We start from the raw sequence: 20164 nt of genomic DNA, 5'->3' as shown, positions 1-20164 counted from the left end.
CAGACCTCTGAAATTATGGAGGATGCAATTCGCTTTTACGAAAAAAGACGCTCACTTTAAACTTGTTTACCCCAAGAAAGACTACCATGACCATGAAGCCTTGCAAGGGCAGGTGTGTGCGCATGCACGAGGTGCCTGAATTGCAGAGCAACGCAGACACACCAACGCATAAGTATAAATGCTCACAACGCGCATAGGTTACGGCGTCGATTTGACACAGAACTATAAATCAGCCTTTAAGGTTGCACTTTGAGAGGCAATCTCTTCTACTGCCTATGCAGAACTTGTACATTTTTTCCACTTCTCCTCCAGATGTTCCAGTTTCCTCTCCCATCTATTAGACAGAGTGGTTGGTAAATTACTTGGGCACTTTAAATTACCCCTCATGTTTGTGTGAGTGGTAGAATCTGAGTGGAGAGTGCTTGTTGATGAATGCTTGGAGAGAATAAAAATGGAATTGGCATTAAGAGATGTTTGATAGTTAGTTATGGTCTCAGTATAACTCTATGACATGCCTCTTAAACTTTCAATCTCTCCCATCAAGATGACAACTTGGAAACACAACATTAATCTATCATCTTTCACCAGGTCCAAGTTCTGGCACCCCTTAGATTAGTGGTGGCCAACCAGTCGATCGCAATCAACCGGTTGATCTTTAAGACTTTCCCAGTAGGTCCCGATGCTCGGTGGTGAGTCGCAGCAAAGCACTGCAACAATTTGTTGACTTGCTGCCTGAGATAAAGACTTTTCTGTCGACAAGAAACGAGGAGCGCAAGGAACTGTCAGATGATGCATAGCTACTAGATTTAGGGTTTCTGACGGACCTAACGGCTAAATTAAACGCACTTAACAATGAGCTCATAGGAAAAGACCAATTCCTGCCCCACATGATAAGTGCAGTGAATGCGTTTAAGGCCAAGCTCGGTATTTGGATTTCAAATTTAAAGAATGGGAAGCTGACACACTTTCCCAACTTGGAGAAAATGTTACAGGCCATCAAGGAAAAAAATGTTTTACGCCCTGTGCAATACTGTGCTTACCTAGACAAACTGGCAATAGAGTTCGATCGGCATTTTGGGGAGTTTAACGTCATGAAAGATATTGCTGCATTTATTTCAAACCCATTTCTGCCGATCGATATAGAACAGATAGCAGCCAAATTCCAGCAAGTATTTGGTGTGCCAAATGATATTGAAATGGAAATAATTGATTTGCAAAATGACATCGAACTTAAAGCAAGATTAAGGGATGGTGACTTTTGGAGGCTTATCGGCAGGGAGAAGTTTCCTCATGTCACCTTTAGTAGGTTGATCTTCTCTTTCACTAAGGCCGAGGTAGGGGATCTTGGGCTTACTACCTGACCACTACCTGAGACAATGATGTCTTTTCCATGGGCCAAAAGCAGTCAAAGAACTAGCTTGCTGCCTCAAAGGTGATAATGGATGTGTATATGTATCAGCCATGCTGTTAAAATAAGCCTCCTCTGCATGAATAATTTTTAAAAATTGCATACTTAAGGAAATGAATGTTGGAAAGAGCTCCAGTAGCCTCCTCTGCCATAAAGCTTGGATCCAGGTCCCCTTACAGACTATACTGGCAGGACCAGGGTACAGTGATGCTGACATTTTCACTGGAACTACAAACGTCTATCCCCACCCCTGCTTTCTGAACTGCCATGAAATATTGGTGTTGTGTGGAATGTGGTGAAATAGAAGCAAGCCAGTTGATCCAAGAGATGTGGCTCAGCTTTGAGGCTCTTCAACTACTCACTGTAATGTCCTAATCACCTGTTGTTGTGTGAATGAAGTCACTGGAGAAAAGTATCGGTAGATACGAAGCAGCTTCTTTATTTGACAAAACAAAGCACAGCAGACAACATACAGAGACACCTTCAGTCAAAAAGTCTGCTGGCCAAATGTTGGGCTCAATATTTTATGTGCTAAACATCAAAGGACAATTCCATATTTACAATATATCCACAATGCTTTCTTTGAAACTGCACACAAACTTCACACTTCCTGATTTGCACGCACACCACAAATATCCAAATGAATTTTAATCTGCATTGTCTGGTCTGGGATTTGCAGCTTTTAAGCACCCATTATTCAGAGCTGCACCCCAAATTAAATCCTTAACACATATTCAGATGTGAAGACTGGTAGCCAAAGTCATTTGCTAAATGTAAAAGTGCTAAACCCAAAAATTGTTCTAACATCACTGAAGGACAAGGTTACATTCTGCACAGTTGCTTTATAAGGTAACACTACATTGAAGCTGCTGCCTTAATGTGCTGAAAAGCACTTCATGTTACCCCCCCCCCACACACACAAACCAACATCTTATTTAATTTTAAAATGCTTGACATAATCTAAAACATGTGAAATTCAATGTTACATAAAATTTACCAGCTGGATATTGTTTTGCATAATACCATACTTTTGGATTAATCATTTTAAAAGCTGTATTGCCTTATCTTGATTGAATCAGTTACAACCCTTTGCCTGGTAAACTTTCAGATTCAGGAAGATTTAATTATCTGAAAATAGACTGAAACATACTTGACCACAAAGGCTGTTATTAGTTGCTGCCGGAGGAACTCAGCAGGATCAGACAGCATTTGCGAAGGGAAATAGGTAGTTTCCATTTTAGGTCAAGACCCAACACCCTTCCGAGATGTTGTCCATTTCCCCCAACAGATGCAGTTTGTTGCTCCAGATTCCAGCATCCAGCATCTGCAAACTCTTGTATCTTCGCATCATTAGTTGGTGAGGCATGTGATGGGTTGATATGAGCTGCCTGTACTGAGGATGGATAGCTGTCAGGACCTGTCACTGACAATACTGAAGACATTGCTGACAAAAATACTGCTGATTGGTGGCACATTGACAGAGGATTATAACACTGTCGTACTGGCCCAGATTCATTCCCAAGCCTGGGTGTGATATGTGTGGATTTTGAATATTCTCCAAGTGACTAGATGGGCTTCCTCCCACATCCCAAAAACGTTCAAGTTGTTTAAGTGGCTGCTATAAATTGCTCCCAGTTTCCTTGTGTGGTCAGGGAATCAATTGGGAGTTCATGGGCATGTGTGAGAGAGAATGAGTGAGGGAACAGGAATGATGTGCCGTTCTGACAGTTGACTGATGGGCTGAAAACAAAAGATTTAATTAGAAAAATCTCTCTTCTGCTCCAGTGTTTTGCAGTGAAGGGAAGAGAGCAGAGAACCTTTACATCACAGCCTTGCGTACCTCAGCAGGTGGACACCCCGGCCCAGGTATTTAGCGAACAATTCTTCCCAACTTGTGAAGCGTCTCCTTGACAGGGCTTCCCAGCCTTTCATACGCCATTGGCCAACGCGATTAAGCAGGGGGTCCATGGACTCCAGGTTGGGAACCCTTGGTTTAGAACTTTGAGCAAATTGGAAGGAAGAACAAGTCAAAAGAAAACAAGAATAATAAATTATTAGGTTGAAGGAAGGAGGAGGAGGGGTGAGAAAGGGCATCTGGAGGAAGAGGGGAGGGATGGAGCATTTGGAGGAGAAGGGAGTTGAGGGGGTGTCCAGAGGAGGAGGGAGTAAAGGGGTGTCTGGAGGAAGAACGGGGTCCTCAATCTTGTACTGTACCACAGGGACAGTTGAGAGCAACCTAAATATGGGGAGAAGGGGGAATGGGGTAGGGCCAGATTTTGGGCCAGGGCAGACCAACACATCTTGGGGGAATCAGTCGAAAAACCAGTCCTCCCCTCTCTCAGTCGCTGTTTTAATGAACCTTCTGCTGGTTCTCACAGGATCTGTGACATTTTTACCCATGGGGCTGAAGTGCCCCTGAGCTCTGTATACATTGTGTGCCTGCCTTGTACTAAACAGGACCCCAGAAGATACTGACAGGAGCTTCATTGACAGCCAAGCCCAATAATGGCAGCCAGGTGGAAATGTTTCATTTTAATTGCTGGCCTGCTCTTTGGCTGCTGGATGAGGAGAGTGAAAGGATGTAGAGATGACAACTGTTGCATGCCCGTGTCTGTAACAGACCATCCAACTCCTCAATGTGACAGGAAACTGCCGAGGCAGCAGGTAGAGCAGGAGTAAAGCAGTGATCAGCACCGTCGCTAGTAAAACACATGAGGTTATAAACACCAATAAGGGTGAAATCCAGGTTGGAGGGGGAAGCAAATAATGCAGAAGTCATGCCAATTTTCCAAGAGCTTCGATGTTTTCTTTCAGCACTTCCACCACGCTCAAAGCAGCCACTGTCGAGGGCGCCCTCCAGCGACTACGACCCATTTGCGGGGATGAAGACTCCTGGGCAGCGGCAGCTCATCACCCTGCAGGAGCAGGTGAAGCTGGGAATGATCAATGTAGACGAAGCCCTCCTGCAGTTTAAAGAATGGCAACTCAACCAGAAACGCAGATCAGACTCCTTTCGCTTCCAACAGGTACAACAAAAGCCTGGCCAAATTGTCAGAGGGCGCGCTTCAACCTGAAACATCGAGAGTTCCTTTCCTCCCACAGACACTGCCCAACCCACTGACACATCAAACAGATTGTTTGCTGGCGTTAATGGCCAATATGAGGAGAACATTCCTGCAAATATTCTGTTTGTGTTAGGATCACGAGTGATGGGTTCAATGGTTCTTTTGCTTCCACTTATGATCATAAAGTAAGTTCACAAACAGAAGTTGGCCCTGTGGCCCTCCAGTCTCACCTTCATTAACTGAAATAAGATCGGGGTTGATGGTAACACGGGGATGTGCAGGATTAGTGTAATTGGCTGGTATGTGCTCAGTGGGCCTGTTAATGTGCCGTATCTCCCCATGAATTTGTTTATTTGCCTATTTTCATAAACCATTCCCAATCCCTACCCGATCCCTTGATTCCCGTAATCTCTAATAAGGCACTGAATGCATTCTGTGACTGAACAACTTTTTGCCTCTGGTTAATGCATGTCTACAGTGCTCTGGAGAAAAGTCTACTCAGCTCTGCCCAAAGTGCCTGAACCTTTATCCTCTTTCTTTACTCATTAGTTCTAGACTCTCCCATTCAGGAGACTCTAAAAAGTTAATTCCTTTCAGAATGTTTTTGGGAGTATGAATGATGCTAGGATATACAGCACACCATGAATGGTGTGGTCCTAGGGAGAACTGAGGAACAGAGGGACAGATCTGAAAGTCCCTCAAAGTGATAACACAGGCAGAAAACATGGTTAAGAAAACTTATGGGATGCTAGGATTGAATACAAGAGCAAGGAGGCTGTGCTGCAAATTTATAAAACCTCAGCCGGAGTAATGTTTTGCAGTTCTAGTCCCACACTGTGTGTTAGCACTGGAGAAAATGCTCCTTGGATGGAATGTTTCAGTTCTGAGGTTTTCCTTGGAGCAGGGCAGCTTTATAGGGGATTTTACTGAAGTGTATCAAGCTAGAAGACATAGTTTTATGAAGACAGGGCTTTGAGGCCAAGTTTGCAAATAATACAAAGATAGGCAGAGGGGCAGGGAATGTTGAGGAAGCAGGGAATCTGCAGAAGGACTTGGACAGATTAGGAGAATGGGCAGCGAAGTGTCAGATGGAATACAGAGTAGAAAAGTGTATGGTCATGCACTTCAGCAGAAGGAATAAAGGCATGTGCTATTTTCTAAATGGAAAGCAAATTCAGAAATCGAAAGTGCAATGGGACTTGGGATTCCTCATATAAGGTTCCCAAAAGGTCAACTTGCAGGTTAAGTCAGTGGTAAGGAAGGCAAATGCAATGTTAGCATTCGTTTTAAGAAGGCTAGATTATAAGAGCAAGGATGTAATGCTGAGGCTTTATAAAGCATTGGTCAGACCACCCTTGGAGTGTCATGAGCAATTTTGGACCCCTTATCTAAGAAAGAGCACGCTGGCATTGCAGAGGGTCCGGTGGACGTTTATGAGAACGATTCCGAGAATGAATGGATTCATGAGTGAGGAGCGTTTGATGTCTCTGGGCCTGTACTCACTGGAGTTTAGAAGAAAACCGGGGGATCTCATTGATTGTTATCTAATATAGGAAGGCCTAAATAGAGCGGACATTGAGAGAATGTTTCCTATAGTGGGGGAGTCTGGGACCAGAGGGCACAGCCACAGAATAGAGGGGCATCCATTTAGATCAGAAACAAGGAGGAACTTCTTTAGCCAGCTGGTGGTGAATCTGTGAAATTCATTGTCACTGATGGCTGTGAGGGCCAAGTCATTGGGTATATTTAAAATGGAGGTCGATAGGTTCTTGGTTGGTAAGAGTGCCAAAGGTTACAGGGAGAAAGCCAGAGAGGGATAATAATTCAGCTATGATGGCATGGTGGAACAGAATTGGTGAGGTGAATGGCTTAACTCTGCTCCTGTGTCTCATGGTCTTATAGTTTTAGGATAAGAGGTATGCGCTTTTGAGATTCCATGAGGAGGATCTTTTTCACCCAGAGACCGGTGAGTACCTGGAATACATTGACTGACCAAATGCTACAAGCAGAGCCACTGATAACTTTTGAGAAGTGGCTGGATGAGAGTTCGAATCATCCAGGCAGAGAAGGCTCTGGGCCAAGTGCTGGCAGGTAGCATTAATACCTTTGGATGACCGTGGTTGGTATAGATGTCACAACCTGCCTCGGAAGTTTATTCATTGTTCAGTCAGGAAAGCTGCTCTGTGTCTTGTTGGAAGATAAGAAACCATTCATTGGAGTTTCACTGGAACAGTGCAGGAGGTCATGAAGAGGTGTTAGAGTGGGAGAGGACTGCAGAATTAGTCGCATGTTATTGAAGGCACAGCACAGTAGTTAGTCCCGTTGTGTCACAGCTGTAGAGACCTGGGTTCAGTCCTGACCTCGGCTGTAGTCTTTGTGGAGTTTGCACCTTCTCCCAGTGCTAGTGTCCACCATGTGATCTCATTCCTTTCATATTCCAGCTGGGAGGTTAATTACCCGTTAATACAGGTAGATTTCAAAAGGGCTAAAGGGTGTGTGTGTGTGTGTGTGTGTGTGTGTGTGTGTGTGTGTGTGCGCGTGTGTGTGTGTGCGCGCCAGCCATGGGTAACTGGCCTTTTGTATCAACTGGCCTTGGGTAGGCTTGAAGCCATGTTTGAGGGCTGCATGGCAGGATTCCACAAAGCAGTTCCTCACCCTCGCCCTGTAAGTGATCTCCACCCCCACCCCTGTGTTCAGGAGGCCGCATTGTGAGCAGTGAGTGCTATAAACTAAATGAAGTATAATCCTCATTTTCCCTGGAGTTTGGATAACTTGCTACACTCACAACATGCTGGAGGAACTCAGCAGGTCAGGCAGCATCCGTGGAAACAATCAGTCAACGCTTCAGGCTGGAACCCTATGTCAGGACGACGGGTTCCGGCCCGAAACATTGACTGATCGTTTCCACGGATGCTGCCCAACCTGCTGAGTTCCTCCAGTGTGTTGTGAGTGTTGCTTTGACATGGCAGCATCTGCAGAGTATTTTTGTGTTGGATAACTTGCTGTTGCCCAGGAAAGTGCCATCAGAAAGACAGGGAATATTGGCGATGATTGAGGGGTAGACCATATTGTACGGAGGGAGACGTGGATCGGGAGACGGGTGGGTTTGAAGGGGAAGCTGATGAGAAACTGGGGGCGAGGAGGGAGTGAGACCAGAAGTGGAAAGGGTTTGGTTCCAGTCATTTTACGGGAAACCCAGAGCTGAGGAAAGCTGATCTGAAAGGTGATGTCAGAACAAATGCAACAGAATGAGCCTTACAGAAAGCAAGGAAGGAAGAAGCTTGGTGTTGAACTGTCTGCTGACCCATCTCCAGAAGTGGAAAGTGCCGAGGTAAAAATTGATGTGAAGATACTTGTGTGGTGGAAATTGCCTCCAGAGTGTGCTATTTAGTGGTCAGAGCAAGGTGCAGCATGGATATGAATATCAAAATAGTGGAGAAGAAGATAAAAGAGAGGATATGAGCAGGACTGAAACAAGGAAGGCACTATTTCACGCACGCAGGTTCACATTACAGCAATTTTTTTATCTGGAGGAAGTGAGCGGAGTTAAAGGGGAAGCTGTTCATTGTGGGAATGGATTCAGCCAGATGGAGGTGGTGGTGATTAGACCGGTGGAACACCCTGCTTTTATAGCATAGCATTTGTCTTGTAATGTATCCTGCCTTTCTCTACACTTCTGTTTTTGCTGGCCTTGCTCACTTTATCTGCAAATTTGAGCTTCTTTTCCTCATCCTTTCCAGCTGTGCACACCGTCCTTGACCCAGTGTTAACCCTCCACATTTGCTGTCAGATTGGAGTGTACATGGCATGTTAATTTGTCCTCTGACTGCTCAAAGCCGATTGGATTGTCCTAAAGTCTCCTGTGGTCCACAAACGTCCTTCACCTAGTTTATCCTGGCAGGTTACACAGGGGAGCAGCGGTGTCTCACAGTGAGATCTAACCACGTCTTTGTACCCACCAGGAAAACCTGAAGAAGCTGCGGGATAGCATCACACGCAGACAGAACCTTAAAGGGCGACATGGCAAACATCGAGGTGAGCTCCGTTCACACTTCTCCATCGCAGGTGAACACACAGTCATAACTACTTCTCTCTCCAGCTCATGAAGGGTGAATGTACGTCATGAGCAGTATGTCTCCCCCTGACAAGGAAACCCATTCAACCACCAGAAGCACAGGACAATGGTTGGAATGTCTTTCCATGGTAGAGTGAAGGAGCTCAGTATTGTCACTGCCTTGGATCACATCTTGAGAAAGTGATCAAGGCTGCAGAGAAAGTGCAGGAAGCAAGGAAGGACGAAACTTGGCTCTTACCAAAAGAGGGGCTGTGGCTGTGAAAGAATGCTAGGCTTTGAACATGTTAATTCTAATAAATTATTTTACAATCAGGAAGAACAAAGTGAATACGCATTTACTTACCAACTCTCTGATAAGTTCTACCTATAAGCTGAAGATAATGGTCAGACAGGTGGGAGGTGAGGAGAAATACTGAGATATTGGTTGTTCAAGTACGAAATGCAATGGACTGCAAGGCAGAAGCTTCATTTCCAGTGTAATGGGTAAATAGTTGAAAGATTAATCTCTAAGACAAAAACATGGAGTTAAAATTAGGAAGACAGAAAATTGGCACAGTTTAGAAAATATCAAGTAGTGAAATTGCAAGGTTGACTGTAACTTAGAACTCTGTTTTATTCGCATAGAATTGCAAGTTGATTAGTCAAAATTTAATACATTAAGAGAAAAAAGTTTGAAGGGTTCAATACTTTTGGAGCTGCACAAAGTTATTGAAAATTCACAACACAGATGTTAAGATGGGAAGCAGCTTCTTCCCCCAGGCTGAAACACAACGGAACTTCCTGCCACCACGCAGGTCTCCTCACGTATGAAGTGCCAGATACGTTATACTGTTTACTTTTTAACTTGTTCGTAAATGCGCCTTATTATTTGTTAATTTAAGAATTAAGAAGGTAAAGATAGAATATGAAAGAAATTTGGCCAATAATGTTTAAGAGGATACCAAAAATTTCTTCAGATACATAAAGTGTAAAAGAGAGCGAGAGTGGATATTGGACCTGTGGAAAAGGATGCTGGAGAGGTAGGAGTGGGGGACAAAAAAATGGTGGATGAACTGAATAAGTATTTTGCATCAGTCAACACTGTGGAAGACACTAGCAGCATGGTGGAAGCTCTAGGTTTCAGGGGTCATGACGTTGCCATAACTAGAGAGAAAGTTCTTGGGAAACTGAAAGGTCTGAAGGTAGATAAGTCACCTGGACCAGATGTTGTACACTCCAGAGTTCTGAAAGACGTGGCTGAAGAGATTGTGGAGGCATTAGTAATGATCTTTCAAGAATCTTTCAAGATTCTGGAATAGGCCTGGAAGACTGGAAACTTGCAAATATCACTCCACTTTTCAAGGAGGGAGAGAGAGAGAGACAGAGACAGACAGAAGAAAGGAAACTATAGGCCAGTTAGTCTGACCTCAGTGGTTGAAAAATGTTGGAGTTGATTATTAAGTATGATGTCTCAGGGTACTTAGAGGGACTTGATAAAATACTGTAGGCTTCAATCAGCATGGTTTCTCAAGGGAAAATCTTACCTGAAGAATCTTATGGAATTCTTTGAAGAAATAGCAAGCAGGATAGACAAAGGAGAATTTGTTGATGTTGTGTACCTGGATTTTCAGAAGGCCTTTGACAAGGTGTCACACATGAGGCTACTTAATAAGCTATGAGACCATAGTGTGGCGAAAGACCAAGTTATCAGAAGATTGATGCTAATAAGAGAGATAAGTGAGACAATGGAGCAGCATTCAGAAATGTTAATGAGAGACGAGAGAGATTAACGAAAAGAGACACAGTTCTGAGTATTGTCAGACTGGTTGCTTTGAACCTGAACTGTTTGAAGTTTGATGGACAGGCGATACCCCAGCAGGGGGATAAAAGGAACAGGTTCGCTAAGGCAAGACAGACACCACGAGATCACGAGATAACGAGACCCTGGAAGTGCGGTGTGTCCCCACAAGTTGGTGGGAGTTTTGGAGGTCAGGTCGCCGGACCAACCATAGACACACAGGGTTAAAAGGTACGATCGGCGGGAACCTGGTGTGTGTGTCCGCCCTTGCCTGGGCGCCAGGTTCACCGCGGAAGGACGATCGTATCTGGAACGGAGGGGTCACAGTCAGTGACCTCAGAAGACATTAAAAAAAAGGGCTCGCCCAAAAGCTAACTGCGGAGAACATCAAGGTCTGTCTGAATTCGATTTGCTTATCATCCTTCTCTCCCTCTCTCTCTCCAACGGCACAACAGCGATTGCTGAGAACTGTACTCAGCTGAACTGAACTCTGCATCACTTGAGACTGATCATTTTACCCCTAGACTGCGATAGAGCTTGATTGATTCCTATTATCCTAGTTCTGTGTGTTTTATCATTGCTAACCTGTTGCATTTATATCCTTACAATTAGAGTACTGTGTTACTTATTTCTTTAATAAAACTTTCTTAGTTCCAGTAATCCAGACTCCAACTAAGTGGTCCATTTCTGCTGGTTTGGCAACCCAGTTACTGGGTACGTAACAATAGTGTTACAGGAAATATCCTAGCACAGATAATGCAGTGGCTGATTGGCAGGAGGCTAAGAGTGGGAATAAAGAGAGCCCTTTCAGTTGGCTGCCCGTGACTAGTGGTGTTCTACAGGGGTCTGGGTTGGGACCAATTCTTTTTACATTATATGTCAATGATTTTGATGATGGAATTGATGGCTTTGTTGCAAAGTTTGCAGATGATATGAAGATAGGTGGAGGGGAGGGGAGTTTTGAGGAAGTAGACAGGTTACAGAAGGACTTTGTCAGACTAGGGAAATGCGCAAAGAAATGACAGATGGAATACAGTGTTGGGAAGTGTATGGTCTTGAACTTTGGTAGCAGAAATGAAAGGGTTGACTATTTTCTAAATGGAGAGAAAATACAAAAAACTGAGATGCAAAGGGACCTGGGAGTCCTTATGCAGGATTCCCTAAATGTTAATTTGCAGGTTGAGTTTGTGGTGAGGAAGACAAGTGTAATGTTAGCATTCATTTCAAGAGGACTAGAATATAAAAGCAAGGATGTAATGTTGAGACTTTATAAAGCATGTGTGAGGCCTCAGTTGCAGTATTATGAGCAGTTTTGTGCCCCTTATTTTCAAAATGATGTGCTGAAAGTGGAGAGGATTCAAAGGAGGTTCACAAAAATGATTCCAGGATTGAATCGCTTGTCATATGAAGAGCATTTGATGGCTCTGGGCCTGTATTCACTAGAATTCAGAAGAATGAGGGATAACCTTATTGAAATGTATCCAATGGTGAAAGGCCTTGATAGAGTGTATATGGAGAGGATGTTTCCTGTGGTGGGAGAGTGGACACAGCCTCAGAATAGAGAGACATGCACTTAAGGAGGGGGTGAGGAGAAATTTCTGTAGCCAGATAGTGGTGTATCTGTGGAATTCATTTCCACAGGCATCTGTGAAGGCCAAGTCTTTATGTATATTTAGTCAGAGATTGATAGATTCTTGATTGGTAAGGGCATGAAGGGATATGGGGAGAAGGCAGAGGAGATTGGGGCTGAGAGGAAAATTGGATCAGCCATGATGAAAAGGCGAAGCCAACTCAATGGGCCAAATGGCCTAATTCTGCTCTTATATCTAATTTATTTGTGGTAATATTACTTCATGTATTATGTACGTGAGTTAGATGTACTGTTTGTAGCTTGGTTTTGAAAAACTGTACACATGTGTACGGTTGATTGACAATAAACTTGAACTTCAACTTGAAATCCACCAATTTCAACCCACCACATTTGTGCTGGTCACTGCTTTAAGGTACAGTTTAAATGTGGCAATGGTCTCTGCTTTCCTCAATCTTGGGCAGTGAGTTCCAATCTATCACCCCCACCCCTCCCACCCCAACCCTCCTGGTAAAAACATTTCATCGTCTCTCCTCTAATCCTTCTGCCAATCACTCTAAATGTAGTGTTGGACTCTTCTGCTAAGGGGAACATCTTTTTGGTTTGCTCTGTCACATGTTATTTTACATGCCACAGTAAGTTGCTTCTTGACGTCTCAATCCAAATAAAATATCCCCTGTCTGTGTAATCTTTCCTCATAGCTACAACTTTCCACCCTGAAGCAGCTGTATACATCTCTACTGTACCCCCTTGCAGTCACATGTTTCCTGTAACATGATAACCAGAATTGTGTACAGTGCTCAAGCTGTGACCCAGGTAGTGAAAATAACAAAATCCTGCAGATGCTGAAAATCCAACATAGAAGCCAATATTGCAAGAAACACTCAACAGTTCATGCTGCACCTATGGAAAGTCATAGAGCACTACCGAACAAAAAGCAGCCCTTCGGCTCATATAGTCCATGACAATCTATTATTCTCCCTTCTCCATCAACCTGCACCTGGACCATTGCCCTTCATATCCCCATATACCTATTCAAATTTCTCTTCAGTGTTGAAATCAAACCCATATCCACTGCTTCCACTGACAGCTCACTTTACACTCTCACCACCCTCTGAGTGAAGAAGTTCCGCCTCATGTTCCCCTTAAACATTTCAACCTTCACCCTTAACCCATGACCTTTAATTTTGGTCTCACCCAACTTCAGTGGAAAAAGCTGGCTTGCATTTAGCCTGTCTAATTTACACTCATAATTTTATATACCTTTATCAAAACTCCCCTCATTCTCCTACGGTCTGGGGAATTAAGTTCTATGGTGTACTATGGAGTGTAAAGGTTAATATTCTAGGTCCCAGACTCTTTGACAGATCTAGGAAAGAGTTTTCAGCAGTGAAGAAAGTGGGGGAGGGATAGATAGAACAAAGGGAATGGTTGTGTTAGGATGAGGTCAGATGATGTAAGGAGGCCATTGCGGCTTTGTTGGTGTAATGTGTTACTGACAGCAGGGCTATGGGTGTAACCAATAGACCAAACAATACTAAGAACAACAGATAGAGGAAAAACTGAGACATACTGTAAAGGTGACAGGAAGAAATGGCCAGTTCTGATACAGACCAATAAAGGTGTACTAGCCAGGGCTGTGCCCAATTCTAGCAAGTAACCTTGGCATTTATTGTACATCTCTGCACTGACTCAAGCTAATGAAGGAAACCTGCTTATGTATCTTTATAACCACCTTGTTGGCTGTGCTGCTACCTGAGGTGTGTGGTCAGAAATTCTTCTGTCCGCTGACATACGCAGTGTATTTCCCAACCCCCTCCCACCATTTGTTGCATATTTCCCTAACTTGTTGCCTTACCAAACACTTTTCGGAATTAAGTTCCATTTTTCCTATTCGCAGCTGACTGGACCCATTGATCTTCTTCTGATTCCTGAAGCTTTCCTCCTCACTTTCAGTTATACGGCAGATTTTTTCCCCCCAGGTAGAAATATCAATTCTTAAGATAAACTACAAATGACAAAGACCAAGAACCAAGGCCAACGGATCTGTTACAACAATATTTGCCTACGCTTCATTCCACTCATCAAATTTTGATCCCATTCACTCATTTCCTTTGCATCTCATTGGCTTAACCTCAGTAAACATAAACTACCAGACTCTTGTAAGAGTCCATCTGCATCATTAATGTCCTTCAGGGAAGAAATTCCAGTCCCACCACTGTGTTTAGTTGCCTCCTGCTGCAGAGGAGGGTTGGACAATAAGTTGCCAGTAATATCCACGGTTTGTACCTCACCATTCCCCTTCCCCTCGTCATACTAACCATCTTGCCTCTCCGCTCTCAGTCCTGATGCAGGGTTTTGACCTAAAGCCCCGATAATTACTTTCTTGCTGCAGAGGCGGGTTGATCTCTTGAGTTCCTCTAGCAGCTTGTTTGTTGTGTGAACCTCATCCTTTCCCTTCCTGTGTTTTTTGGGTCATTTATTAATCGTGAATAAAAAAAACACTCTTCGAAGTCCAGCATTCTGTACGTAATGTAACCAATGTTAATGCTTGCTCAAAGTGTGACTAGTTACACTAACTTCATATTGTGAATTATTGTTTGGGATTTTGAACACACCAATGTTTTTTAAGTGAAGAGCTCAAAACTGGTGATACTTAAAATTTGAAATAAAACCAGAAAGTATTGGCAATACTCTGCACAACAGGCAGCGTCCATAGAGAGGGAAGCAGAGGTAAGGTTCTAGGCAAAATATTTTGCTTTCTAGAGTTGCTGCTGAGGGTATCCAGCATTGCCGTTTTTACAGGGTATGTGTTTAAGCAGGAGGCCAAAGTTGTCTAGGTGACACACATACTGTTAGCAATGTCTAAGGGAGGGTGGCGGATGCTAGCTAACCAGAACTGATCTGTCCAGAAGCACAAGAAGGGACCGGAAGGCGAAACAGAAGAACACAGACACTGAGGTGTAGGACACAGCTGTTTCCGGATAAAAATACTGATGGAGAAACACGACAGGTCAGATAGTTTCTGTGGAACGTGGAAAACTGAGTTAACGTTCTAGATTACCTTGGCCAGAATTGGCCAGGAGAGATAGTTTGTATTGAATTGTTGAATTCGGCCCTGGGTCCTGAGGGCTGTGTCAAGCTTCAATGGAAGGTGAGGATCTGCTTTCAAGTTTACGCTGCGCTTCCATGGAGAGTGTAGGAGGCAAGGGTTAGAGTGGGCAGGGGATGCAACACGCAACATAGGAACAGGAGTAGGCCCTGGTCTTAAATCCACATCCTGCCATTTGATAACATCATTACAGATCTATGCTGGCCTCAACTCTTCTTATACCTTTCCTCCATATCCTTCTATTCCTTGGAGAATCTGAGTGACAATCAACTTTTAATTCGGAAATTGTTCATAGAAACCATAGAAACTACAGCACAGAAACAGGCCTTTTGGCCCTTCTTGGCTGTGCCGAACCATTTCCTGCCTAGTCCCACTGACCTGCACACGGACCATATCCCTCCATACACCTCCATACACCTCCATACATGTATCTGTCCAATTTATTCTTAAATGTTAAAAAATGTTAAAAAAGAACCCACAATTCCTTGCCTTTCCTTTGTTTTTTTTTTACCTTCACAGTCCTTTGTGTCCTCTCTAATTCTGATTGTGTACAGTACCTGATGGATAGGAAAGATTTTGAGGGATGTGATCCAAATGCAGGCAAATAGGATTAGCCCAGGAGGGCACCTCAGTCAGCTGCCGAACCTGACTTCAGTTACATGGAAATTACTGGAGAGAATTCTGAAGGACAATATGTACTGTCACTTGGATGACCAAGGCCCGATCAGGAATAGTCTCTGTGGTTTTATGCGTGGGAGTCATGTCTGGGGAATCTTTTGTAGTTTTTTGAAGAGGTAACTAAGGGAATAGATGAAGGTAAGGCAGTGGATGTGTCTAAGTGGAATGTAATGTCTACATGGACGTAAACCTTTCAACTAGGTCCCACGTGACAAGCTGATCCGGAAGGTTGGGATGCATGGGATTCAATGGGAGCTAACAAGGTGTAGTCAGAACTGTCTCATTTACAGGAAGGAGAGGAAGATAGTTGAAGGTTGATTTTCCTTCTGAAAATCTGTGGCTAATGGGGTGCCCCAGCGATTAATGCTGGGACTTCTGTTATTAATTGTGTAATTGTGTATGCTTGGGATATGATTGCACATAGCACAATTAACAAGTTGTTAATTATACACTAAATTAGGCGATTTTGTTGATAGTGAAGCAGACTGCAATGGATTGCAAAGAGATCTTGATCAGTAAGAGAGATGGGCTGGATGAGAAGTGACATAACAGAAGTTTGTAAAATCATGAGAGGTACTGTATATTGACTTTTGGCGGAGGAAACTGGAGGACCATGAGCCAGTCCTCATCCAGGGATCAGAGGTGGAGACAATCAGCAGCATTAAGTTCCTCGATATTATCATTTCAAGGACTGTTCTGGGTCCAGCATGCAAGTACCATTACGTGGAAAGTACAACAGCAACTCTACTTAGAAGCTTGCAAAGATTCAGCATTATCATCTAACACTTAGACAAACTTCTACAGATGAGTGGTGGAGAGTATATTGCCTGGTATAGAAACACAAATGCATTTGACTGGAAGAGACTCCAAAAAAGTAGTGGATATGGCCCAGTCCATCACAGGGAAAGCCCTCCCCACCATTGAGCATATCTATAGGGAGTGCTGTCGCAAGAAAGCAGCATCCATCATCAAGGATCCCCATCATCCAGGCCATGTTCTCTTCTTGCGACTGCCATCAAGGAAGAAGGTACAGGAGCCTCAAACCCACACTAACAGGTTCAGGAACAGTTATTGCCCCTCAACCATCAGGCTTCTGAATCAGAGGGAACAACTTCACTCAACTTTACTCAGCCCATCACAGAACTGTTCCCACAACCTATATACTAACTTGTAAGGACTCTTCTTATGTTCTTGATATTTATTGTTTATTGATTTATTTATTATTATTATTATTATTATTTCTTTTCTTTTTGTATTTGCGCAGTTTGTTGTCTTTTGCACAATGGTTGGAGGTGGTCTTTCATTGATTCTGTTGTTTTTCTTGTATTGACTGTGAATGCCCAGGAGAAAAAGAACCTCAGGGTTATATGTGGTGATATATATATATTCAATGATAATAAATTTACTTTGAGCTCTGAGAAGGTGGATGGTCATCGCCTTTTCTCCGTGGTTGAGGAGTTCAAAACAAGGGGGGCACAGATACAGGGTAAAAGGGGAAAGATTTCAAAAGAAGCCTGACAGGTAGCTTATTTACACAGAGGGGAGAGAGTACTGGAAAGAGCTGCCAGAGGAACTGGTCAAAGCAGGTACAATTGCAACATTTTAGGAGGTATTCAGATCCGTTACATGGAATAGAAGAGTTTAGAGGGTTATGAGTGAATACGGCAACTGGGATAGCAGTAAGGATGCGTGGTTATCATTAGTCGAAGGGCTGTATCCGTGCTGTATTACTCTATATCTACCTTAAATCATTCTACTTACCATCCTCCCTCTGGTTATTCCTCATTGTTTGATGAGCTACACTATTATCCTGTTAGTTTAAGTCGTCTTGTTGCTTCAGCATTAACAATTGCATATCAGCTACATATTAAAATCTATACCAATGAGGCATTGTAAGGTGGACCAAACAAAATCTAAAATATAGAACTGTTCTCTCTTTTAACACGACTTTTTTAAAATTTTAGTACAATGTGAAGCATAATTTTTTTAATGGTTCCGCTAATGCTTCTCAGACACTTTGGGTTATTGAAGCTAGCTTTCTTTTCTGCACCCTAGATGCAGCAGAGATGGGAAAGGCTGCTTGCATTTTCCAATGTGAATCTTGCAAACAAATCTTGTATACACCAGGCAAGCTTATTAGGGTTGTAAGGTGTTCATTGTAGATAGAGCTAAGGAGCTACAAGGGTAAAAAGTCCCTGTTGAGAGTTGTATACAGACCCTCAAACAGAAGTAAAGATGCAGCGTACAAATTACAACAGGAGATAGAAAATGCATGCCAAAAGAGCAATATTACAATAGTCATGGGGCACTTCAATATTTAGATAAATTGGGAAAATCAGATTGGTGCTGGACTCCAGGAGGAGGAATTTCTAGAGTGCCTATGAGATAGCTTTTCAGAGCTTCTCATGTTTGAGCCCACTAGGGGATCAGCTATTCTGGATTGGATGTTGTGCAATGAACCAGAATTGATTGGAGAGCTTAAAATAAGGAACCCTTAGGGGATAGTCATCATAATTTGAATGAATTCACCCTGAATTTTGAGAAGGAGAAGCTAAAGTCTGATGTAGCAGTATTACAGTGGAGTAAAGGGAATTGCAGAGGCATGAGAGAGGAGTTTGCCAGAATTGATTGGAAAGGAACACTGGCAGGGATGAAGACAGACACCAATGGCTGGGACTTCTAGAAGCAATTCGGAAGGCATGGGATATATATATCTCAAAGAGGAAGCAGTATTCTAAAGGAAATATGACACAACTATGGCTAAAAAGAGAAGTCAAAGAAGTAAAAGCCAAAGAGAGGGCATATAATAGAGCCAAAATTAGTGGGAAGTTAGAGGATTGGGGAGATTAATAACCGACAGAAGGCAACTAAAAAGTTATTAAGGTAAAGATGGAATATGAAATTAAGTTAGCCAATAATATTAAAAAGGATACAAAAATTTCTTCAGATACATAAAGTGTAACAGAGAGGTGATAGTGGATATCTGACCACTGGAAAACGATGCTGGAGAGCTAGTAATGGAGGACAAGGAAATGGAGGATGAACGGAATAAGGATTTTGCGTCAGCCTTCACTGTAGAAGACATTAGCAGTACGCTGGAAGTTCCAGGTGTCGGGTCATGAAGTGTGTGATGTTACCATAACTAGAGATAAGGTTCTTGGGAAACTGAAAGATTTGAAGGTAGATAACTCACCTGGACCAGATGGTGTACACCCCAGGGTTCTGCAAGAGGTGGCTGAAGAGATTGTGGAGGCATCAGTGTACCTCAATGCAAGAAGCATCAGGAACAAAGGTGATGAACTGAGAGCTTGGATACATACATGGAATTATGATGTAGTGGCCATTACAGAGACTTGGCTGGCACCAGGGCAGGAATGGATTCTCAATATTCCTGGATTTCAGTGCTTTAAAAGGGATAGGGAGGGCGGAAAAAGGGGAGGAGGGGTGGCATTACTGATCAGGGATACTATTACAGCTACAGAAAGGGTGGGTAATGTAGCAGGATCCTCTTTTGAGTCAATATGGGTGGAAGTCAGGAACAGGAAGGGAGCAGTTACTCTACTGGGGGTATTCTATAGGCCCCCTGGTAGCAGCAGAGATACAGAGGAGCAGATTGGGAGGCAGATTTTGGAAAGGTGCAAAAATAACAGGGTTGTTATCATGGGTGACTTTAACTTCCCTAATATTGATTGGCACCTGATTAGTTCCAAGGGTTTAGATGGGGCAGAATTTGTTAAGTGTGTCCAGGATGGATTCCTGTCACAGTATGTGGACAGGTCAACCAGGGGAATGCCATACTAGATCTAGTACTAGGTAATGAACCAGGTCAGGTCACAGATCTCTCAGTGGGTGAGCATCTGGGGGACAGTGACCACTGCTCCCTGGCCTTTATAATTATCATGGAAAAGGATAGCATCAAAGAGGACAGGAAAATTTTTAATTGGGGAAAGGCAAATTATGAGGCTATAAGGCTTGAACTTGCGGATGTGAATTGGGATGATGTTTTTGCAGGGAAATGTACTATGGACATGTGGTCAATGTTTAGAGATCTCTTGTGGGATGTAAGGGATAAATTTTTCCTGGTGAGGAAGATAAAGAATGGTAGCGTGAAGGAACCATGGGTGACAAGTGAGGTGGAAAATCTAGTCAGGAGGAAGAAGGCAGCATACATGAGGTTTAGGAAGCAAAGATCAGATGGGTCTATTGAGGAATATAGGGAAGCAAGAAAGAAGCTTAAGAAGGGGCTGAGAAGAGCAAGAAGGGGGCATGAGAAGGCCTTGGCGAGTAGGGTAGAGGGAAACCCCAAGGCATTCTTCAATTATGTGAAGAAAAAAAGGATGACAGGAGTGAAGGTAGGACCGATTAGAGATAAAGGTGGGAAGATGTGCCTGGAGGCTGTGGAAGTGAGCGAGGTCCTCAATGAATACTTCTCTTTGGTATTCACCAATGAGGGGGAACTTG

The 20164-nt window shown here is 43.3% G+C and overlaps 1 protein-coding gene across 6 annotated transcripts in view; it reads left to right on the top strand.

Annotated features, from left to right (window-relative positions):
- The window catches only part of pik3ap1 (phosphoinositide-3-kinase adaptor protein 1), a 148860-nt gene that overhangs the window by 110958 nt on the left and 17738 nt on the right, over positions 1–20164 (top strand). For 3 of the 6 annotated variants that reach the window (XM_072282395.1, XM_072282398.1, XM_072282394.1), the window contains 3 exons: positions 3194–3274; positions 4223–4434; positions 8436–8538. In XM_072282395.1, coding sequence (XP_072138496.1) covers positions 3194–3274; positions 4223–4434; positions 8436–8538 — 396 coding nt within the window. The remainder of the gene's footprint in view (positions 1–3193; positions 3275–4222; positions 4435–8435; positions 8539–20164) is intronic. The other 3 variants (XM_072282399.1, XM_072282396.1, XM_072282397.1) reach the window with 2 other exon arrangements.

The sequence above is a fragment of the Mobula birostris genome, chromosome 18 (assembly GCF_030028105.1).
Source record: "Mobula birostris isolate sMobBir1 chromosome 18, sMobBir1.hap1, whole genome shotgun sequence".
Classification (NCBI taxonomy): Eukaryota; Metazoa; Chordata; class Chondrichthyes; order Myliobatiformes; family Myliobatidae; genus Mobula; species Mobula birostris.
Note: the sequence above shows the minus strand (reverse complement) of the source record. Positions and strands in the feature narration are given on the sequence as shown.